Below are 25,090 nucleotides of genomic sequence, written 5' to 3'. Positions count from 1 at the left end.
TTGGGGGTACACTTTTCTCCTGAAAAGGAATAATAACATAAACTATATATGCTGCACCTTGAGCATACAGTGCTCTTCCCATTATTCCTGTTCTTTTGCCTGGGGAATGGCACTCYGCAAGGTGTCCTCATGTTCATTACTGTAGGGTTTCTCACCAGTGTCCAACCTTGGGCAGCATCCATTGGTACTTGTCCTTGTTCTGGAACCTTGCCSTGCTCACCGGACACTGTGCACTTCCAGGAGAAGAGCTGTAGCCATTTAGGAACTGGGAAGAGCAATTTTCCAGTTGATACCTGGGCTTTGGAGACTGAACAGAATTCAGAGCCCAGCTTGCTGCACAAGAGAAAGTCTACACAAAGAAGTGGATTTAAGTACAGCTTAGTCCTTAAAAGAAATTAAAGAAATTTTTGTCCCCTTTGAAGATCTAAAGTGTCCTACAATTAAATATTGGGCATGGCTGAGTCATCTGACATCACTTTTCCGTATATCTCCACAATCTTGAAAGCTGGAGTCCAAGGAGCTAGAAATGACTCAAGGAGAGGAGGAGTGGCACTAATCCAGCTGGTTTTATAGTGAGCAAGAGGACTGGAAACCCTAAATTACCTAGGTGAGTACTTACAGTAAAGGAAGAACTGCTGTGTCTGTGGTGAGATGTTCCCTAGCACGTTTTGTTCAAGCAGAGTGGAACCAACACTGAATTGGTGTCCTCCAAATGCAGTGCACCTAGATCAATGATGCTTGGGAGACCTGTGATCCCAGTGCTCTGCTGGGACCACATGGGTCCCAGTGCCACATGGGACCCCCGCATGCAGCCRGCTGGTGGCGGGGAGGCCAGGGCAACTTTTACAGGAGAGCGGGGAGAAACGTTGCCACCTTTCTGCCTCCTGGACATCTAGCTCTGAGAGCTCACTGAGAGAAAGGTATTCTGGCAAATATTGCAAAATACGGTGCATAAAGTCATGTTTTATAAACAAGGTAGCATCAAGTTATGAAAAATTAAAAGGATTCGACCTGATGGTGGTGCAGTTGAGCGAATTATACACCAGGGTAACTGTGATTTGTRTTGCCTTTCGTCACAGGAACACTAAGAAATGCTTCAGTTTGAATCACAAAACATTTGTGCAGGCAGGTCACTTGATGAACAGGTTACTTGACTGCTGTTCATTACCAAAGTGTAGTCCCACACGTAGGAGCTTTGGACTCGGGAACTGTTACAGTGTTTATCCGAAATCACTGTCCTCCTTGTAGACACGTCACGAAACACTGAGTATTACGTAATGAGCTATTGCAAATGATATGCAAGCCCAGAGAATGAGGGTACTAATTAATCTAGGGAGGAGACCAGGGAACTAAAAGAACATTTCTCCTTGTAGTAAACTTATGATCTCCTGGATAAAACAGGTTGGTTTTTTTTTTCATTTCTTGGTCATCTTTCCATTTCAGTACTATTAGCAGGAAACCTGTATTTATTTTAAAGGTTGCTAGCTCCTTTTCTGAAAGATATTGTGCCTTCAAAAGTACCTGCACAATATTGTGAGCACTGCATTATATGCTGTTAAAAAGCAGCCAGTTCCATGGCTGGGAAGTGAAAATGGAGACTTCTCTCAATAAGGCACTATTGCCAAGATTACACAATGAACAAAGAAGGCTTTGGCATCTTCAATTTCTGAGCTGGGACTGAAAAGCTCTGTTACACCTTTAAAGCTCAGATAAGCTTTTTCTGCAAGATTTAAAGAAGCCCCTCTCTCCAGCACCTCTTAACTATTGAGTTTATTAAGCAATAGTCAGCTTCTGCAATGTTACATCTCCTGTGGTTTTTTTTCAATATGTAGCTTGTGCAACAGAGACATTTAAATGCAACTTTGAGGACAAAAGTTTGTAGTTTTCCCCTCATGTCTGAGCTCCTGAATGCAGCACTGCCTCTGCAACATGCAGTGCACTCAGCGCTAGATTCACTCCGCTCTCCCCCATTCCCTCTCATGTATTTTAACAAGCCTGCTCCGAAGTCCGCACGACATGCTAGATTTCGATGAAGACAACATGCTAACTAGCCAACAGATAGTGGTTGTTTTATTAGATAAATAATCCTCTCACATCTAGTTGACTGAAAACATTTATTGCTTTATTTTGAAATAAATCTGCTTGAAGGAATGCAGATCTTATCTCTGCTGACCTAGCACAGTCTGGTCTAGGTGTGTAGGATTGTGCTTCCATCTAATGTCCCTGAAGATGGCCAAACCTTCTGCTTCCCAAGGCCTAAGCGTGCTCGACATAAGAGTTTCCAGTGCCTGTTGATAAAGGTCAATGACTATCGAAGCTGGAACACGAAGATTCAAACCTGGATAATGATCAAGAGCAAAGTTTAATAATCATACTGGTGCTATGCACTTGGGGCAAGAGCACTACAATCTCCATAGCAGTGCTCAACTTTGCCAGCTTGTCTGGTGGCTGTGTGCTCTCCATCCAGCAACACAGACGTGCAGAAACATCTGCGTTTGGGTCATGTTGTTAACTCCTAGGGCACAAAACCTCGCTGCACACTGGGTCTGGCCCTGGGCTGCCTGTCACCCCTAGTTATCTGCACGGTCCTGGCTGCTGTGCYGTCCTCCTCCACAGCCTCATCTGCCCATCGCTGAAGACTCACCACACAGAAATTATTTTATTGTTGTGCAGAATAGTGKGTTTCTTGGAAGCTACACATGTTTTAAGTGGCACTGAACAGCATGGACTGCAATAAATCAGATATTGTGCCATAAAACAGTCGTGGTGGCCTCGTAAATGTGTTTGCATTCTGGAAGTCCTAAAAAGAAAAGAAAATCTAGCAATTGCTAAATTTTAACTGAGTCATCTGGCATGACTTACTGAAAAATGTAGCTAAAGAATAGACTCTTAGAAAAACTGAATTTGATAGACATTTGGAATTGTATCTGTGTTGATATGGAGAGCAGTGCACACAAGGCTAGATAGCATCATTTAAAATCACATAAAAGGAGTAATTGTTCCATGCTCAAAACTTCCATTACCAGCAAGGGAAGAAATTACAGCCACTCTGGAATGGTTACAGGCGGTATCAAAAATGTGTTTTATATTAATTTTGATTATTTCTCCCAAGTTTTGGAAGGCTTAAGTGGCCACTTAGGCTGATGTTTACTTGCCATATTATTAAAAATAAAGAATTCAGCCTGTCTTAACTTTTCTCAGACAAATCACATGTCCAGATTATCATTTCTTGTGATCACATAAAGCCATAAATATGAACAAGTTTATATCACACTCGTCTGAATGCCACCTGTCTCGCCAGACACCGACTGCAGCACCTTGGATGCTCTACGAAGCATCGCTACTGCCTTGTCACCTGAGGTGACTCAAGGGCTGCCTCTTTCTGTCTCGTTTGAACAGGTTTATTTGGACAAGTTGGGGTTGTGCACAAGGTGCCGGGACCCCGAGCAGGAAGGGAGGGCAGAGCCGCTTCCCGCCCGCCACGCGCGGCGCGGCCTGCATGGCGCTGGTTGCCCGGGCAGCGGCCGCCGCTGGCGCCTGCGCGGTGAGGGCGGCGGCGYGGCCTGCGCGGGGGCCCTGAGGGGTCCGGCTCCGTTGCGGGGCCTGAAGGCTCCTGCCTCGTGGCGGGTACGAGCAGGGTGCCTGCGCGGCCCCTCGGGGAGGTGGCACCGGGGAGGTCGCGCTGCGGGCACCGCAGTCCCCATGAGGTCGCATGCGCTCGCTGCCGGCGCGCGGGGCAGCTGCATTTGTGTGGCACAAACGGGTGGGCTTTGTGGGTCCCTGTGCAGCTCCAGCGCAAAGTGCCTCACAGCCACGCGTGCGGTACGGGACTGCGGCTCCCTTGGCTTCAGATAAGGCTTCTGCAAGGTTGGGGTTTTCTTGCTTCATTGCAGTGTGTTTCCCGGTGAGACTGACCTGGGGTAGCAGTTGTAGCAGTTGCTTGTTCCTGCAGCAACACTACGTGCTAACATGTACAAACCTCGACAGCGGTAGAGCAGGATGTCATCCCCATCGCCATCACCACCGCCACCCTCACCTGCTCCTGACTGCGCTGTTGGGCCTTTGCTGGGCTCTAGTGTTCGGAAAAGGCTCTTCCTTCCACATGATACTGAGGCAAGTTTGCTCTGTGCCTTTTAAACTTGAGKTTTTTTCCCTTTTGTTTGCTTTGTTCTGAGATTCAAACCATTTTTTTTCTTTYCTGAAATTGCTACCTAACTGCAGATTTCAGAAAATATGTGAGACCAGTGGATGTAAAACTAGGGGAAAAAAAATGTTCATTTCTACCTAAACAGATGACTTAAGATAAACTGAATCCTATGCCTTATCTTCCAAGATAGGGCTCACACTGAATGTGACTAAATACAACAAGGCTCAGCCATGGTTTGCAAACAGGAAAAATGGGTCCAGGTCGGTGGGGAAAGAGAGAGAATCCGTTTCAGAAAGCTGGGGAAATGGAAGACGAGTGCAGTGTGGAGCCAGGCAGGCAGCCGTAACCCAGAGCTCCGGRTGGGCTCTGCAGTGCCCTGTCAGAGCAGGACGGAGTGTCTGGAGAAGGGGACAGGCTGCAGCAGTGCTGAGGACAGAGAGGAGCCCCAGTGCTGGACAAGGAGGCCAGGGGAGCGCGATGCCTTCGTGTAAGAGGTGCCCGTGTCTCCTCTGGGTTTCCTGTTACGGGATAAGGCCCTTTTCCCTTCAGCCCTGTAAAAGGGGGGAAGTCATTGCTGCCTCCAAATGGGATAATGTTTCCGCTGTGCAACATAATACCAATGCCCCAGCAAGAYAAGCTCCAGCTTCCTGGAGGGGAAATTGGTTGCCTTTGCATTATAGGGCCGGTGTCTTCTGTGAGCTATCAGCTTGTGAGCTCATCCTATGATACCACAGGTTTTTACCCATAACAGATTTAACACATTTATTTTATTTTTAAAATTCCTCATAAATGATTCTCCTGGAAATGTGACTTTGTTTATTTCGTTAAATACTATTTGCAGTGCGTGATGCTAAATGTTATATAATTACGAAYTTTTAATTTTAGTTTTAATTATGAACTTTTTTTTTTCAGGGAAAAAGATGTGGGCTGTCTGTCACATCTGGAGAAGGAAAACTCTGTTCACTGATTCAGCCATTTAAAAAACATTATCCAAAAACTACCAATGCTGGCCAAGATGGAAAATATTTTGCTGTTCTAAGTAAAGAACTTGATAGTCTAGAACACCGAGTAAGAAGCCATGTAAGACATAAACATAGAACCAGTATGAAATGCCTTATGTAAATCATTAACTGACATTTAGTCTTATCATCTTTGTTAGATATATTTGAAAGATTTCTTTGTTATGTCCTGTGCACTAAGTTCCTACATGGAAGTACCCCACAGGKTTGTATATGTTTAGAAAGGAAGTAAATCACAATGAAGCCTTGTTTAGTAGCAGTGTAGTATGGACCTTGCACAGAAGCCTCATTAAGTGAAGAATGAAAAGGTCTTTGAAAATTAAATGCATTTTTTCATTGTTAACTTACATAGTTTTCTTTTTCAAAGATACAAAGTTAACCTCTTCCTGCAAGCTGTCAGATGAGTGTTTATTTTGAGCTCAAAAAATCAGTATTTAAAATTTTTTAGAGTTCTCTAGACAATGCAAGCTGTCTTACACCATGAAGTAGTTTTATAGAGAAGTGACTAAAGGGAAGGTAATTATCTGAGAATTGAAAGAGAGTGTGAATAGTTCAGGTTTCCATTTGCTTCTTGATTCTCAAAAGGCTTCTAAACACATCCCTTTCCTCAGATTAAATTCTTTGTGGGCAGAACAACTTTATTGTTTCATGGTAGCAAATCTTGCTCAGTGTAGCCAGAAAGGACTTAAAGCTGAATAAAATGTTTATAAGTTTGCAGTTGATACAGATGAGGAAAACGGGGAACAGAATTGGGGTCTGTGCGCTGAACACGTGGATGAGCAGGAGATCAAGCTTACAGAACTGTCACCAGTACTTAAAAAAGGATTGCAAAAAAACGATGTACAACACAACTTGAATGAAAGTGAGGTGAGAAGGTAAGCATTAGTCAGAGAGCAACGTGATTATATAATTTCACAAAAGAATATGGTTTTAGGCTTCTGTAGCTTAAGAATATGTGCTTGGTCTTTAAGTATTGACTTGTGAAGGCCTGGGTAGAGAGCTGACATAGCTTGGTGTTAGGATATATTGGGTTTCGCATAGGCCCTTGGAAGAAAGACTATTCTTATTTTTTTCATTGTGAAAAACTGCATTTTCAGTGAAAATCTTGCAGCACTACTAATGAATGAAAACCAGTAACCAATGGTAGTGTATTTAGCCAATGTAATTATGTAAGTATAATACAAACATAAATAGTTCAGCTAATAAAAAGTATCTTCAGTTTTTAAAGGATCATTTTGTGGTTAGGAGGAAGCCTACTAGCTTTTTCTAGGACATATTTCTAATGTTAGAGATCCTATTTTGAACTTTCTGCTTCTGGTACAGAATGTCTCTGTAGATGGCAAATATTCTGCTGAGTATGTAGGTAACTAGGTTAAGTTTCACTATGCAGATTTTAAAGAATTTAGGTGTAAAAATTCTTATTACTAAACTAAGTATGTAAGTCTCACTTATTTGGTGATTTATTAACAGAAGTAAAATTGTTTTTGTTATTCTGCATATGATCAGGCAAATGGAGGAGAACAGCGTTTTGCAGGAGGAGCTTTTTGAAGTAGAGATGGCAGTTAATTTAGCAGAGTCATTTTTGCCAACTTTTAAAGACCTCATTGATGGAAAGACAAACGTACGTATGCTTTAACATCACCAACAGTTTGTACACATAGTAAGCACCGAATTCCAAATAAGTTGGTAATCTCTTTCAGTTTCTTGTTTCTATCAGTGTCTGTATTTTTACTTCAGAAAAGCTTACATTTTCAATCTCTGCAAATGATTGTCATAATTATAGAGGCAACAGAAAAGACATTTTGAAAACCACAGGAGAGGTGATTTTCTTGTTTTTAATGTGTATTACAGATTCACAGATTCACAGAACATTTAAGGTTGGAAGGGACCTCTACAGATCATCTAGTCCAACCTTCCTGCTCAAGCAGGCACACCTAGAGCATGTGGCACAGGGCGGCATCCAGGCGGGTTTCGAAGACCTCCAGAGTAGGAGACTCCACAACCTCCCTGGGCAGCCTGTTCCACTGCTCTGTCACCCTAACAGTAAAGAAGTTGCTCCTCACCTGGAGACGGAACTTCCTGTGCTCCAGCTTGTGGCCATTACCCCTCGTCCTATCGCTGGCCACCACTGAGAACAGCCTGTCCCCTTCCTCCCTGCATTCTCCCTTCCTGAACTTATACATATTAATCATATCCCCTCTGAGCCGTCTCTTCTCCAGAGAAAACAGGCCCAGCTCACTCAGCCTCTCTTCATACGAGAGATGTTCCATTCCCTTAATCATCCTGGTTGCCCTTCCCTGGACCCTCTCAAGAAGCTCCACGTCCCTCCTATACTGGGGTGCCCAGAACTGAACACAGTACTCCAGGTGCGGCCTCACCAGAGCTGAGTAGAGGGGCAGAATCACCTCCCTTGACCTGCTGGCAACGCTCCTCCTGATGCAGGCCAGGATCCCATTGGCCTTCTTGGCCACGAGGACACACTGCTCACTCATGGTTAACTTGGTGTCAACCAGGACTCCCAGGTCCCTCTCCGTGGAGGTGCTTTCCAGCAGGTCGACCCCTAATCTGTACTGGTGCCTGGGGTTATTCCTCCCCAGGTGCAGGACCCTGCACTTGTCCTTATTGAACCTCATGAGGTTCCTCTCTGCCCAACTCTCCAGCCTGTCCAGGTCCCTCTGGATAGCAGCACAGCCCTCCGGAGTGTCGGCCACTCCACCCAGCTTGGTGTCATCTGCAAACTTGCTAAGGGTGCATTCCGTGCCCTCGTCCAGGTCATTGATAAACAAGTTGAACAGCACTGGGCCCAGCACTGACCCCTGGGGGACACCACTGGCCACAGGCCTCCAACTGGACTCGGCCCCATTTATCACCACCCTCTGAGCTCTATTATTAGGTATTAGGTGTTACCAGAAACACGAAGGCTGTCAGTGTTTGGTCAGTTCAGTGTTTTTTCATTATTTTTTAGTAACTGATCTCTATAAATTGCCATCTTGGAGTTTCATTTGAAATTTTTTTCAGGAACATTAAAATATTCTAAATAACTGTACGCACACCAGGATGAGGTGACTCCTTTGCTAGGAATCCACAGTAAAACTTTTTATGCTGGTGTTTCCATTTTGCTTTCTCTTTGTAACTAGTTTGATATAACTTTATTTAGTCTGTAAAAGTAAGATTTAGCCTATTGTCAGAAAGAATTACACTTGAATGTAGCACACTGTTGCTGTTTCTGTTAGATTGAAAGACGAAAATGTTTCATACATTATTTAGGCACTAATCTGGCAACATATTTTGTTTTGTTTTGGCTGTGTAGCTGCAAACATTTATATATTTGTGGTGACTATTTTAAGCCACAAATTAAATATTAGTAATAGTTGTTTGAGGGAACATTAGCTCCTTGGTGTATAATATGCTTTTGGTTATATAATTTTAACAAATGTGTAAACTTCCTATATCAGAGATTACAATTATTTCTATACAAGAGGATTTGCTGATAAAAGAATTAGAAACACTCAGAAGCACAAAAAGAGTGTTATGGCTTTTACTGCAAACAGCAGAATGTGTAAAATAATCCAAAGCAATCAAGAACTTCCTGTGGGAGCCATATGTCATAAATAAAGTTCTAGGCAACTGGGCTGTGGAGGAAAGAGGACAACTCATCAGGGAAATACTTTAGAATAAAGGAAGTGCAGGATAAAGGAAGTACTGGGACATCCGTGAGGTGAAGTGCTCCCAGGAGCCTGGGGAGCCGGGTGAGTAGTGACAGGATGTCTGTCCATGCCAGACACAGGTAGTTCCTACCTGTACAGGAAGATTATCATGTAAAAGAGCTTGGGAAGAGCTGCTCTAATGAGTAATACCAAGTTCAGTATATTTCTGAGAGCCAGCACAGCCCAGGCTTAGAATGCAGTTTGACTTGAGAGAGCTGCTCCGACATCTTCTGAACTAGTAATTTTGTACGTCCACAATCCAGGACACCCTATGCTGCTGATAACTCTCTTGTCATTCAGAATTTGGATTAGATCTAATTGTGTAAAATGCTGATTCATTTTATGGCCTTTTTAAACCGTAGGCTTATCTCTTCACTGGTGAAATGAAATGATTGACACTTGCAAGATGCAGGTCCCATTAGTCTGATTTTTTTTTTAATTTAAAAGTTAATCCTCTTCCCTCCAAAAAAAAGAAAGGACTTTTTAAAATGAAAAGAACAGTTGACAGTGGTGTAGTCACATAAATTCTTTGGATTTGCAGCAACAGTGATCTCTCCAAATCCCAAAAGTTTATGATCTCTTTTTTTTGATTTGTATTTCTGGAAAAAGAAGTTCCTGGAAATTAATGTTGATCTTTAAAACTGTTTTGAATTGTACAAGTGCTTTTACTATTTACTTGTTCAAGTAAAACTTTAAAAATTTATAGCATTTAGAGTGTAAGTTAAAATACATGAAGAACCAGGTATGTGGAATAACCATTGTGTTTTTCTGATCTGAGAGATTATGTGCCAAAAATAATATTAAAAATTTAACCCACCAAATCTGAATAGCTCATGAGAGATTTTTTTTTTATGAACCAAATGGCATTTATGCAAAATCAATTATGATCTGAAGTCATTAATTTTTTCCCTCTTCTATCTTGCAGTTAAGCAATAAAAACATTGACATTTTGATGCAGAAGTTAAGTGAAAGTGAAATCCAAAATACTGTAAGAAAATTACATTTTCTGCTTCTTTTTTTCTATGCTGTACACCTAAAAATGGCTAGATCACAGTGTCACACAATTTGACATGGCAGTGGCAAAGCTGAGAATAGGGAGTGTCCCGCTGTCTGGAATTCCTGTTCATATCAACACTGAACCATGAACTATAACTGTCGTTTTATTTTGTCATCTACTTTAGAAGTGATATTTGCCAGGTTTCATTATCCTCTCTGTTACAGGGTTGAATGCATTGCATGTTGTTTTGTATGTACTGTAGACCAAGAGTAATTATTAATAATTCTTAAGGTAAATGAGATAGACATTGTCCTAAAATTGCTTATTGGCTTTGCAATGAAATTAGACCTTCTCTGCTTTTTGTTTGTTTGTTTGTTTTTTGCTCTGCCCAAGTGGCTATTTATTGGTAGCTTGATTCTGCCACAACTCACAAGCATAACCAGATAATTGTACTGTCAAGCAGGTAACACAGTTGTGAATGCAAAAGAAAGCAAAGTTTAAACCACTGATTTGGTTTCATATATTTGTTATCTGTTATCAGTGAGGAAAGAAGCTTAAAACAATTTTCTTCAAGAAAGGAAAAATATTAAATTTTTTTAAACACTTTTTTTTTGAAAAATAACATTTTCCAAAAATAATTTTCTGTTTTTAAAAAGGAAAGGTTGGAAGKTTAAATGTGCCCAGATTCCAAACAAAAAGTAACAAGTCATCTATCACTCAAGTTATTCTGCTTAGAAACACTGATGTTATAATTAAATACTGGTGTTATGAAAAACACTGATGCTAAGATTAGGGTAAGGTGTTAGTGTCATGTAGCAGGTGAGGAAAATTAAGGCACTGAGAGCTGCTCTCCTGTGGCCTGCCTGTGTGGATCAAGCTGTACTGCTGCCAGAAGGGATAAATCTGCTCTCTTTGCTCTCAGCTGTGATCCTATCTTTTCACTAAAGTATTGTCAGTATAAGGGTATCCCTGTGTAAGCTGGGTTAAGAGGGGGTAAGTTTGTCACTGCAATAGTTTTTGCTCCAATCATCTTAAACCCTCAGCTTCCTGTTTGTGATTTATTCAAAGTTCACTCAGCAGTGCACCTGAGAGCATGTCATTTCCAGGTAATATAATGGGTAAATAAAAAGTTTAGAAAACATTCTGCTTATGACTCTTACATTTGAAAAATGTTCTTTATTTGATGGAAAGATTAAACATGCTTGTATAGACCAACCCAAGAGTTAAAATCAACGAGCTCTCCACTCAAAACATGCAGTAGTTGGGTTTTGKTCACAAATATGTTACATCTACTTATATTCTATTTGCCTTTTTTTCTCCTAAAAACACCAGAGAGGTGTGTGTATCATTGCAAATGAAATTGTTATTTTTATAACTGAAATATTTATCAGTGTGTGGTGCTCTTGTGATAAGTACAAATGTTGTGCATAAATAGTAATTTCTTTTTTTTTTTTAATGAAGAATCTCAGGAGAGAAATGCTTGAAAAAGAAAACTATGTTAAAGAACTTGCATCTAGGCTTCAACTTGAAAAAGTGAGTAATCAGTTCCGTAGGAATGAATGCTTTCTCCTAATGTGCTATATTTATAAATTTATAAGTAAGTTTGAATTAAATTTAAACGCTTAATACATCTAATAGCTATTGGTGAACTCTGGTGTTTAATTAAGATTGAGATTGGCTCAGGCCTCATTAGTCAGGATAGAGCTAATCAGTGTGGCCTCATCCTAGTGAGATTGTTAACTAGATGTCTTTGCTCAGCCTTGGCTTTCTGTATTTCTGAGATTACTTCAAGGTTCAATTTATACTGTTAATAGAATCAAATTAAATATGACACATCAATTATGCACACATAGTTTTTAATTTGTTAGTATGGTTGTAATGCTGAAATCAATATGAAATCATATTTTATCCCTCTTTTGAGGATGTTCAAGTGTGGGTTAGAAATTTTGCAGCACAGTAGAAAGAACCTAAATTGCATTATATGGCATATCTTCACAGACTAACAAATTTGTGCTCATTTCTCTTTCTTAGGCCAATGTACAGAAAGCAGACCACCTGACAAGATCAGTAAAAGCAGTACAAACTCACCTGCAATGTCAGATTCAAAAGAAAGAGGTGGAGAATGGTGAATTAAAAGCAAAAATACAGGTTGAAATATTTTTCCATTTTGGGGTTCATTTATAAATTAGTGAGTTACTGTGGTCAGAGCTTAATTCTGATTTGAGAGTTGTGTTAAAATGTCCCTCGATATTCAAAATCTTAAAAGTACAAAGCAGTCCAAAACAAACATTTAGAGTTTGCAGAATCTGCTTACACACATTATCTTAATTGCAAATACTTCCTATAATATTATACTCACAGAGAGCAGCCTGTAGAGTGTATCTAAATGAGAGTGGATCTGTTGAAGAGAAGTTGTGCACACATGGAGGCATTTGCACTCACTCACCTGTACTATGCAAAAATTAGAGGCTATTCCGAAGCAATTGTCCAAGCTTCACATATAGTCAACACAAAGAGGTAACTATGCTGCGAGGGTGAGTTGTTACATGATTTGAGTACTGATCTCTCTTTATTGGCTGTAAAGGAGTCAATAAACCTCTCTGTTACTGACAAAAGCAGTTAAGACTAAAGCGCAACCTTACATTGTTTAAGGTAGATGAGGAGGTAAACAAGAGGTAAGTTTGAGCATTTTTAACAAATGCTGATTTTAGAAGGTAAGGAGGAATAGATCCTGCACCTGAATATGGCCTCAGATTTTAGTATTTCAAACTTGTAAAGAACGTAGGTTGTAAAACAGAAAGCATTGGCTGCAAAATAATGTATTGCTATTTTCCCTCCCCCCCCCCCCCCCCCCCACCTCAATGGCATACATCCACTAAAGCTGTGGGCATTTGAAGTTTGGGAAAGTATGGCAACTCAATTGCAAAAACAATGCCTTTATCTCTCTATAATAAACTCCCAGTAGTTTTTTCTGAAGGAAAATTGCATTCATATTCTACTTAGTTTAGAGTTCAGACAACATTTTCACAAATAATATCTGTATAAGTTAGTCTGATCTGTAACTGTGGTTTCACACAATCTTTATTTAAGAGTTTTATTTGTTTTTCAAAAAATTAGTGAAGTTTATTGCCAGCTCAAATCCTGATGATAGTTATTATTATCTAGACGAACTTGAGGCAGCTTAACTGTATTTTTATGAATTTAATTCTAAATTTACATTTTTCTTAGCCACTGAGTACAGCTCAAAGCACTCATCCTTAGTGTGAGTATGACCTCCTGTGGTTCTAATAGGGGATAACAGTTGTATCAACAACTTGTATCAACGGTTAAAGAAAGCGATACATAGACTGAAGATTTTTATTTGCTCCTTTCCTTTAAGGGTTTATTATTATTATTAAATACCATATTAATAGGAATATATTTAAAGTGTTTCCTTACATATTTGATTTTCATACCTGGAGGTAGTGCTTTTCCTTCCTTCTGAGGCCCAATAATCTGAAACCATCTTTCACATGGCAAAACGCAGACATTTTGCACTGATCATGGGTTAGTTTTAGTACCATTAGCAGGACTTATACTGACTCCTGCTCCCTTATATGCATGATATGGACTTTTTGTATAGCAATTGGCAAATAGCATCATGAATAAGAGTAGCAGATCAATATAGTCAGTAGTTAAATAGCATGTCATTCTAATTCTTATTGCTGTAGAACACATGAGATTATCAGATTGAGACTCAAAAAAAAATCATTGCATGTTTTTATTGTACCTTTCAATCAGTTTGATAAATTAGCAGATTTATTAGTGACTTGAGACAAGTAGACAAGTTTATTACAGTGCTACAGGTAGACAGCCTATTTGATTTGCCATGGTTTGGCAGAAGAGTTAACAGATGATACGAATGGAACTTGCATTTGTCTTTATCTGACTGGTGGTACCTTGTTTGTGTTATCGATGAGCTGTAGCACCTTAAAAATAATCCTGAGATCCTCCTTGAATCACAGTCCAGTATTGATTTTCTCTTAAATCATCATTATTGTTTGAGTGACTGTTATTTTTCCATTCATACTTAAAAAGTGATAGGTAGATGAAAATACAAATGTCAGGAAGTCTGGGTCCCTGGATTGGATGGGATCTGTACAACTACATTCATCAGATGTAAAAGTCTAGTTAAACAGAAACATTGAAACAATAGAGATGGTTATATAGTGACATTTGTAAAACTGAGCCCTAATCTGGGTAGCTTTGTATACATTTGCTGGTATAAATAAATACATTAAAAATGCCTGAAGGCAGCAAAATTAAACACTCAGGAAATGGTAGATATTAGTTGTCCTTGCAATGTTTGATTTACCTCCTGGTGCTTAAGCTTTATAATGGCTTGTATTAACTATATTTAAACCACTTTTATCACTAGGCAATTAATTACATTTCAGCAACTTTAATCACTAGACAAGACAGCACTTAGTCTCCTTTTTTTTCTTTTCTTTTTAACTTCCTGTCTCACTACCCATAGAATACAAAATTTAAGGTAGTATTTCCATAAGCAACAGTTCATTTTCTGTACCATTCTGTTTACTTAATAGAGCACTGAAAGAAGTCAAAGATCTTGTGGGAAAATAGGATATTGTCATGTATTCACAGAGTATATCACAGTGCATAGATTCAAAACAAGACCTAGCCTTTCCTAGTTTTTTGATTTAAAAACCTAAACCCAGTATCTTAACTTTCATATGCAAATTTCATACGTAGCTGATCTCCAGTCTGTTATATGCACGTTCACTGTATGAATTCAGAGACAAGACTGCTACTACATCAGTGAATATCATGAGTAGCATCATTAAGATGTTCTTTACAGAGATCAGATCATGAAACCACTTTTTTAGTTCTTACCTGTGGGTTTAACAGCTGTGCTGTGCCCTCAACATTGAAATTCTCATTCATTTTCAAGCTTAAATTGTGATGGTGAGGTTTTTGTCTTGAGTTTCCCTAGTTATATTTTTTTCCTTGTGTACATGCCTTTGCTCGTTTCTTCTGCCAACCACAGGATTTGACATGGAGAGGCACTAATGCAAATGGGTTGCAAGTGTGGTTGCTATTTCTGATTATGGTAAATCAAAACCTGATTAACAGAGGTTTGTTTGTTTTGTTTTTTTCTTTTATACTGCAGACCCTAGAAAAGAAAATAGCAGAGTGGAAGCTTCAAGCTGCTGAATGCAAACACCAGATTGTTGGCTTAAGGCAAACAAGCGAGCAAAAGAAGACTGCTCTGAAAAAAGCAACCAGGTCCCAGAAACAAAAAGCTAAATGCTTGGAAGCAATTGTAGAAAATATAACCTCCAGAATAAGAGAACGTGTGAGTGACTTTAGAAGATTTTATAGAATTAGAAGGTATTATTTAATGTTATTACGTTACATGATTTATAATTTATGGAATTTTTTTCCGCAGGAAGTTAAACTCTCTGAGATAATGTCCACTTCCAATATCTGGAAAAAACAGCATGATAAGGTATTAGAAGAAAAGACAACRTTAGAAATTCAAGTAGAACATCTTAAGAAGTAAGTTAAACTGCTGATGGTTTATTTTTTTTAGTTCTGTAGTCTTGTAATAATCTTGATACTTAGTTTTGTACTATTCAGTGTTGGCATGTAAACTAGTTTATGTATGTCTTCATATTTTAAACTTCTGAGCTGAATTTGGAAGGTGGAAGCTAGAACAAATTTAAGAATTTTAGCCTTCCCTTTGCAGTATTTCACAACTTTTCTATAACTTCAGTCTGCTGTGTAAGTACAAGAAGTACTTTCCACCCTGTGTACTGAGTCCATTTACCAGGTGCCTTTTAGTTGTACGACAGCTGTTTTGGAGAACTTCCTGTTTCGATAGTCACTGCTTACTTGGGATATTTAGATGTTCTTCCTTTTTGTTGTTGGTGGTGTTCTTTGTTTTTGTATACTTTAGGGAGATGGAACATAAGAACAGTGAAGGAGTAARTAATAAAGTATAGTTTAATCTATCATGCATGTTTTGGAAGCATTATGTTTGAATTTTGTGTACGTTTTTACCTCTCTATTAAGGCAGGTTACAAACCTTTTGGAAGATCTGAGAAAAAAGGAGGAGTGCCGAAGAAACTCAAATGAGGAAATTCTKGCCAAGCTAAGTTCTGCCAACTCTGAAAATGAAAACATTAACCTCGAAAATGAAAAATTAAAGGTGGGGTTATTATTATGAATGAGATTATTGGGTTCTGTTTTATTAACTCTTAAAATTATTTTTCCATATTTTTATCAAGGATTCCCTTGATGTATTGAAAACCAGTACTATTTCTATTGAAACTGAACTGCTAGACTTGCAAGAAAAAACAAAGCTGCAGGAAAACCTTGTGGAACAGTATAAAGATCAGGTGACCTGCATATTTGAAATGTTCAAGTATAGATGGTATTAAGGAAATGATAAAGGTTTTACTCACAATAAAACAAATTTATTGTGTGAAATGAAAGGTTTTGCTTTTTGTTTGATAACATTGTTTCTGTATTTTACCATTTAACAAAAGAACTTTTAGAAATATATATTAAAATATGTTGTGTCCTAGGTGCAAAAATYACAGGGAGAAGCGGAAGAACTGAAATCTAGATATGAAATGGTATTAAATGAAAATAAAACAATAAAAGAAACCAAATGCTTAAAAGTAGATAAGGTAAGTTTTGCAGTATTGAAGTATGGCTCTGTGTGATTTTGTCTAACATGTTTTATTCATATGTTAATGCAACCAGCTCACTAGGAATCATAAGGTACTGTCAGTCTTGCTTTTTCTCTTCTTCCATTCTCAAAACTGAATTTAAGTGCATTAAATGCTTTCCTGCTTGTGATCAATGTGGTGGTGGTGGTGTTTTTCTTTGGATACTGCACAATTGCAAAGAGGTGAGAAATTTTTCCTAGAATTTCAGGAAGTTATTAACTAAGGACTGTTATTGTAGAACTTGAGAATCTGTTGTACTKCTTCTAAAAATAGGATTTTGTTGTTGTTCTTATAACTAGCTCTACAGAAAATCTGCAGAAAGAAGTTGGGTGGGAAGGCAACCTACTGTAAGACTTTGATTTGCAATATAACTTATTCATTTGAACTAGCAGTTAAAGCAGAGAATCCAGGGACTAATTTTAAGTTTTTTCAGTAGATGGAGCTGAATACTGGAATATAGCTAGTGCTTCCTGAGCACCAGAATACCCCCCCAAAAAAAAAAAAAAACCTTTCCTCAGTGCCATTGCTTATTAAAATACATCTTATTTAAGCAATGAAAGTAAGACAAGGACAGATTTTGTATTGCCTGCAATGGAGAGTTTTACAGAATAGGATCAGTCTTTGCAGGGAAGTGTCTTGGATTTTATTTTATTTCATACATATTTTTACATAATTCAGTTGTCAAATGTCCCAGAACTCAAACTTGCACAGCATTTTGAGTGGCTTTTTTTTGCATAAATTATTATGCTCTTTTCAAATACTGCAAAAATTGTGTAATCAGTATTTTTCCTCCAAGATGCCTTGCTTATAAGCCTTTTTGCAAAAGGTATTATAACAAAAAAAAAAAAAAAAGGAGGGGGGACATTGCTCAATAATCTGCTGAAATTAGCCCAACTTCATAGGTATCTACAATGACTGTTACCCAGCCTTTAATGAAATATAAGCAGAGAGAGAGATTTCTGCAGTGGTGAACTTCTAACCTTGTCAGTATTTTATAAAATAGGTGATGTTATACCATGTGTAGCATTCAGATTTATTGCTTACRTGGAAAGCCATCAAGTATTATGACAATTAATTTATGGTTTTTCATTACATTTTTCTCCTGTGATGCTAACGTGCAGGTGAGGGGCAAAATGGAGGTCGACGTAAAGGAGTTAGAACATGTTCGGGACTCGCTGAAAGCAGCTGAAGAAAAGCTGCAAGAATATCAGGAAAAACTTGTGTTTTGTCAAAGGATCCATGCACAGAAGTGCAAAACTCTTAGGGATCTGCAGRTTCAGGTGCTAAGAATATAGCTTTTAAAGATAAGTAAGAAAATGAAGTGGTAGAAATTTTAGGAACACCTTTACCTCCCCTGCCCTTTGTGTGTGTAGCTRTTGAGTCCTTCCTTCAGTTATTTGTTTCACAAAGCAAAAGCCTCTCCTGCACGAATAGTACAATGCAAATAAAACTATTGCCAAGTGTATGCAGTATGTTTCTGAAAAGTCTAGAATTATATTTGCTTTTAGATTTTACGTCTTTTAAATGGGCAAGTCCTTGATTCTTTTGAATAGCTGTGTCACAAGAAGTGTTTTGGAATTCTTCCTTGAAAATAGATGTACAATTCTAATAATTGTTTGTGTGTAGTGGAATAATTTAGTTTCACATTCATTCCAATTTTTATTCTGTAATTTATAAACCAGACAATATTTGCTCAGAGAAATAGCTATAGGTATGCTTTTGATGTTGTTAAAATTTAACGTTTTAATGTTTATTTTGTTAAATCAAAAATATGATTTGAAAAGCTAATTTCTAGCTTACTTATTGTATTTTATTTTTGTAGCCTTAATCTGAATATTCCTAATGTTTTATCTGTTTTTTATGTGTTCTTTAAGTAGATTTTTGTGTTTGAACACAGATTGTTTGAAAGAGTAGAAGAGGAAAGGGGTTTAATCTTCTTCCTATGTTGGTCAGTCACTGGGGAAAACTTACCTTGGCTTCAACTGGAACAGAATGAATGTCTCTGTGTCCCTACAGGCTTTATGTGCCTATAAAAGTAACTTTGGCTTTTCTGTTAAATTTCCTGTCAAGATCATCTCCATACCATCAAATAGCATCAAAATCTGTTTTTGTTGTATCATACTAAGCACTTGGACGAGGAATGCTCATAAATTCTTAAGTCCAACTCTGCCAAGGAAGGAAAGCTTTTAAATGACAATGGATTTTGAGGTACATATGTAAAATTAGGTTTTCCTGAGAAAATGCGAAAAACAAAAAACAAAACAACAACAAAAAAACTTAAATGTAGTGAAATAATAGTGAATGGAACCACTAGTCTCTTGGGACACCTAATTTAAATACACAGCAGTTAAATTTTGGTGTTAAATCATCATGATGTCCTTCAGAGAGTCTGATGACCCTTGAACCTATGATGCTGGAATCAGGGGAGATGGGTTGACTTCCCCCTTTCTTCTGCTCCTGCTACTGATTGTTGTTTTTTAACTATAAATATCCACCACTTTCTAATATCCTTTGCTAATGGTAAGCTGTCCTTCTGTATTAACAACTGGTCGACCTGACCAGCTCTAGCATTATCGGTTGCATGAGCTCTATGAGAAACTTCTTCAGATATCACTTTTTTACATAGCAGGTCTTAAGTCAACGTATTCAGCTACAGTCTGCTACTTTGATTGTATTTTATTTGGTTTTAATATAACATAGCGCTTTCCTGCTTTTGCAGTTATGTTTTTTGATTAGTATTTTAAGAGGTGACTTTGCCTTGGTCTAGAATATCYTGAACGTTAGTCTCTTCAGTAGAAAAGAATTGTTTTTTCCACAGGAAGAAGACAATATAGCTTTCTTGTACAGTCATTCCTTGGAAGAAAAAACCTGTAACATTCAGAAGAAATATGAAGATCTTAAAAGGTAACTTTTGAATGTGATTGCAGGTTTTTTTTTTTTTTTACTTTCTTACTATAATGAAGACTAATGCATTAATGTCTTTTGCATAAAGGCAGCTAGAAAAGATGGAAAACCAAAATGAAGAACTTGCCAATCAGCTMATGAAACAAGATGAGAGTCTTCAGTGCAGTAAACTGCAGCTTAAAGAGAAAATTGCAGAATGTGATGGTTTAGCTAGGCAACTGGAATCTGCTTTGGAGGAAGGGAGGAAAATGGTATTGATGGTTTAATGTGTCTATTCTTACTTGTGACTTTCTAAAATCCTTAAAATAAATATGCTTGGGAAGGAAAGTTGGRACACAATTACTTTGCAGATAGGAATCAATGATTAAAAACCTACCTGCTGGGAATTCTGTGTTTAAATACGAAYTGCACATTTGGAATTCTCTTGGTGAAATCATGATCCTCCTGAAGTTAGCGACAGAKTTCACTGGAGCAGTGTTTTGCCATGACAAATTGTTCATTGACAAATGAAACAAAATGCTTTAACCATCTGAAATTTAAATCCACAATAATAAGTTTCAGAATAAGAGCTTAGTCTTGCCCTTTTCACATTTTCATTGGCATATGCAACTCACGAGGACTTAAGTGTTGTGATCTTTCTAATCTTAAAGAAAGGCTTTACACATGTTAAATATTAAACAGAGATATGACATTTGCAGAAAGGATACAAACTAAATCCAAGTTACCAAGATGTCCCTGTCTCATTAATTATTATGTTTATTCTGAGTTGAAGCTAGGCCAAATTCAATCAGAATGCTTCCCAGGTTTGTTTAACTTCTGTGAAGTGAAAATGGTGGGAAATAGAATAGGATATAGAGCTGTTAAATATTACAGGAAAGTAATTTATTCTGGACCTTAAGTGAAAGTAAATATACAACCTTTTCTCACTCATTGTCATTATAGGTATCTGAAGAAATGGAAAAAATATCATACAGGCAACAAGCTCTTCACACAAAAATGCTAGTTCTTGAAGTTGAATTAAGAGAGAGAGAAGAAGAGAAAAGACAACTTCTCTGCGTGCTTTATCATGTGAGTAGCATGATAATTCTTCTTTATGGCTTGTTTAGGAAATTACTACATCATTGTTTACATAAAATTATTTTCACTGAAAATACATTTTTAACGGAATCGGTACCTGCATTACAGAACAGCAAATTAATGCAGCTTAMCAATATTTTGTATATTAACATTTCTAAAACACTTACCAGGTGACCAGTCTTAGTAAATCACTGAATGATTGAGTTTACATTCCTTATTCAGTCCAATTTTGCAGTCCTACTGGTTTATGAAGGAGTTTGAAGCTGGTTTCAATTGCTGGGAATAGAAATCCTATTAGCAGGTCTTCTAGACTCTAGTGTTCTTCTGCAGAAATGAAAGACTCAGGATTTTTTTTTTTTTTTTCATGCTTTCTACCTTACACAGTGTTTTCAGCAGCAACAGCAGTGCTTACCTTGAATACTTGATTAGTAGACTGAGCATACATTGACCTGAGCCTACTTAGATCCAAATTTATTTCTCTGTGGAACTTTAGAAAGCAAGTAGAGGTAGGGACATGCATTTGAATTTTTGTCAGGATTTTTAAAATCAGTTTGAAAAGAATACATTTATGATGCTTGTATGGTATCTGTAAATGACTTCACTGCTTATTTTTATGCATCATGTTTTCTTTAAAATCAGTAGTAGAACAATAAATAAGTTTGATGGGAATACAATTAGTGCTTTATTTTTTGATACATGTTTTATTTCTAATTTGCATTGTATCTCTCTCCTTTTTTGCCTTTAGAATGAAAGGCACCAGGAAGTATGCTTGAAAGAGCTGGAGAACAGCCTGCAGAAGTCAGAAAACAAGACCCAGAGCATACAAAATTATATTGATTTTTTGAAAGCCTCATATGTAACAATGTTTGATTGAATTCTTTTCATTCATTATAGTAATAAAGAAACCGTACAACAATTTGCACACTTGTACAAGGTGTGTAAGTGTAGGGTGTTCACACAAAGTCGGAAGTTGCTGTGTGTATTTACCTTGTCTGTGTCCTGTGCTATAGATTCTTATGTGTCTGCTTTCAGCATGGCACACACAGGTGATCACATGTRACCTTTCTGTTTCAGCAGGAGAGGAGAACACCCATAGAATGGGTGCATATTTATTTTGTTAGCAGACATTATATGCCATATTTCATTCATAAGCTTTTCTTCATGTATAAACTTGATTTCCCAAGATGATGATATCTATCCTATTAATACAGATGGGAATTTAGATTCCCCTCCTTTCTTTTCATCATAGTTTAAGGCCAGTGATTGCTGGGATATAGTACCGAAGTAAGACCTACTTATGTACCAGGTAAAACACACATGAATATGTTGAGCTAGTAGAGGGTTAACATGAAAAAATAATATATGATTAAGAAAGTAACATTTATAGATAAGTGCTCATAGAATTGTGATGGCTTTTGAAAAAGAATACTTGCAGGTAAGCTTTGTATATACATAGATATAGAAAAGTGTTAATATGCAGATATAAGTGATATATATTTGCTGACTGAAAGTAGTTCATGCACAGTATAGTAGTTCATGCACAGTATAGTTATAAGATGTACAACATACTATAAATAACTGTTAATGAAATACTGTGTAGTAAGAAGGATACTAATTGACTCTTTCTTCAAATACTCATCGCTTAATGCTTGTTAATGTATGGAAAACCAGAACTTTAAAAAAGCAGCATATGTTTTAAGACTACTTAGGGTTTTCCCTGCTAACCTTGTCTGCCAAGTAGCCTATTATTAGTGGCTTAAGACTTATAGAAAACCTTTTTCTGTTTCCTATCTTGGGCACAAAAACTACTGTGAATTCTGTTGTAAGATATCTCTGATGAAATCTTTCCAGAGAGATAATAAGACYCAATCTTTTCTCTCAGTGTAGCTGCCTCCTTAAGCAATCTCTTGACAGAAGGCATCTAGTGATCATTGAGTTCCATATGGATGACTCACCGGTCCCCTGTGATAGATTTAGCACAAAATCTCTTTTGAATAGTCCTTTTATCTGTTCAGCTGTAAATGAAATCAACACTAGGATTTTTATAGAAATGTTAAAGAGGGCCTGTAGCAGACAGGTCAATGTGCCTTCTACTAGAATTGCATCTTAACACTCTACGTTGCAGAGAAGCAAGAGAGAAGTTTTTTTTATTTTTTATTTTATTTTTTATGTGACAAAATCACTTTGTCAATGTATTCTTTCGGGAAAAGTGGCCTGGCTTCTTCTACTGACAAACTGCTTAGCAGTAGGAGGTCTGTGTACAGCCTTGCTGACTGGGAGGCTTAGAGCTGGCCAGCACAAACAGCGATCAAAGCAGGGCCCGATAGGAAGCGGCCGTGCCACAGCATGAAGGGGATGCAGTGACTCCAGGCAGATTTCTTTTTGCTTTTGTTGCAAAGCTTCCTGTGGATCRGCCTACACACATAGCTCATTTTAAGGCTGACTTACACATACAGCTCATGCATGTTCCTTGCAGCCAAAGATGTGAAGCTGCTGTGCTGATGTCCTCTGATGCACAGTTCAGGCAACCAGAGACATGAATTTACTGTAGTCACCCAAGTACCCTGTCACGCAGTTGGGTTCAGTGTCTTGTATGCTTGTGCCTGAGAAGTAGGCAGGTAGCAGCTGTGAATCAGGAGTAAAGATTCAAAATATTTGAAGGTAGAGTGTTTTATTGCCATCCCTGCACCTGCCACTCATGCTAGTATATATAATGTAATGCTATTCACTTTGACCTTTAAACAGTCTGAAAGGATAGCAAGTGATTAAATTATTCCTACCCAGAGTAGTGTAAGATCTTTACAAATCTGGTTGCATTAAGAACACTGGTATTTCTTTTCAGGAAGTCTGACTTTTTTTTTAATACTGTTTTGACAGACCAGATCACATATCTGATTATCAAATCGCATTACTTTTGCAGCTGATTAATCTGCTTTACTTAGTCATACAAAAAAAAAAGTGTGTAGAGATTCTTTTTCAGTATTGCCTCCCTTTTGTGGCAGAATAAGTTCATTTTATTGTCTGTAAAATTATCAGGGATTTAAATGTTTCATATGTCACTACTTATTTGAAACTTAAAAATAAGAACTGGTTAAACTTTGTATGCTTTTCATCCCAATTTTCAGGAATCTTTGATAACATCTAATTCTAGAGCAGCCCTTCTCCATCCAACAGCCATCTGCAGCTCTCCYATCAGTGGTGCAGGCAAGCAGAGCCCTTGTTCATTATCACCATGACCACATTCCTATTCTTAGTAAAGGTTCCTTTGCAGAGGAGCAGCATACCCTGCTGTGGCAGGGTCCACTTACCAATTTACAACTCCACCCACTAACTGCCACTGGGAATTATAAACTACCACAGCAAGCCATATATTTTTAACAGTCTTAATTTTGCCATCATGTATGCCTTATAAAAGYTGAAGACATTTTTGAAGTGCAAATTACCAATTGGCTTTCAGCTTATTCTTCAACATTGGTTGTTGTCCCAAAGTGGCATTTTACCCTTGAAGAATCAGTATAATAATATGCTGCAAAACATAAACTTTTGTACCAATATCTCATTCATTTTCTGGAGGTTGGCACAAGTCCCAAGAAACGTGAAGAAGGATCCTATATTTCAAGTCTTTTTTGCAAATCTACCAGAGCACAGGTAACCTTTGCTGCTTCTCTCCTTGGTTTTGGTTGCAATTTGTTTCTGAAGTTATTACCCTACAGTATAAAACTAGATCCTGGGTTTATGAATTGCCCAAAACATGGGAGTGGCATGAAGATCTATTTACCTGCTGCTTTCTGGTTAGTTGTTTTGAGATTGCATTGTCCTAACACAGATGACACTTGAACTTAAGTGAAAATTGCTATAGGAAACTTTATCTGCACATCTGGTAGACGTTTACATGTATATAACTTAAAGCACAGAAGTTAYCCCATTGAGATAGTCACTCAGAGACTTTTTTTCTTACAGATTAATTTATAGAGGCAAACAAAATGCTTTATAGAGCTATATGCTGTGTAATGGTGATAGTCTAGAGCTAGTCAGTTGACAGAAATGTCAACCCTGCACGTCAGGATGGAGAGAGGAGTTGTGCTTAAGTAATACAAAATAGGACTTTTGTCTTTCTCCACAGTTAAATACAAGTTGAATGATCTGATTTCTTTTGTTGGAATCCTGACTCCAGATAAGTTTGCTCTTTTAAAGCAAATGAAAATGTTTCATTTCAAATGATTATCCTCTTTTTCTTAAGTTTTGCTTTAACTGAGACTGTGGTTTAGGAGGTTTTAAAATTTCAAACTGTGATTTTCAAAAAGAACTCTGTAATATTTATGTAGGTGCAAAAACTGGAAAGTGCCAGTATTTTTCTCATACTGACTGACAATATCCCAATCTGTAGTAATTCAATACAATTAGAATATACCAGAACTTGAGTCTATGAAGCATGTGCGCATTGGAAATAGACATTTGAATACTTCTTCCCATACTTGTATTTTGTGGGAGATTTCCCCCCC

General features: G+C 37.8%; 1 protein-coding gene across 1 annotated transcript; it reads left to right on the top strand.

Annotated features, from left to right (window-relative positions):
- Positions 1–3,999: 3,999 nt before the first annotated feature.
- On the top strand, positions 4,000–21,472 carry ODF2L (outer dense fiber of sperm tails 2 like). Its single transcript, XM_026038020.1, has 19 exons — positions 4,000–4,113; positions 5,060–5,249; positions 5,885–6,041; positions 6,673–6,788; positions 8,601–8,723; positions 8,977–8,984; positions 9,799–9,861; positions 11,332–11,403; positions 11,902–12,018; positions 15,041–15,226; positions 15,320–15,429; positions 15,946–16,081; positions 16,161–16,271; positions 16,461–16,565; positions 17,729–17,887; positions 19,426–19,511; positions 19,600–19,762; positions 20,454–20,579; positions 21,334–21,472. The coding sequence occupies exons 1-19, from the start codon at positions 4,000–4,002 to the stop codon at positions 21,460–21,462; spliced, it is 2,271 nt and encodes a 756-aa protein (XP_025893805.1). The 3' UTR covers positions 21,463–21,472.
- The last annotated feature ends 3,618 nt before the right edge of the window (positions 21,473–25,090 follow it).

This window comes from Nothoprocta perdicaria, unplaced genomic scaffold, assembly GCF_003342845.1.
Source record: "Nothoprocta perdicaria isolate Ctin4 unplaced genomic scaffold, notPer1 scaffold_20, whole genome shotgun sequence".
NCBI classification, from domain to species: domain Eukaryota; kingdom Metazoa; phylum Chordata; class Aves; order Tinamiformes; family Tinamidae; genus Nothoprocta; species Nothoprocta perdicaria.
The sequence above is the reverse complement of the archived record's forward strand: the minus strand, read 5'-3'. Positions and strand labels throughout refer to the sequence as shown.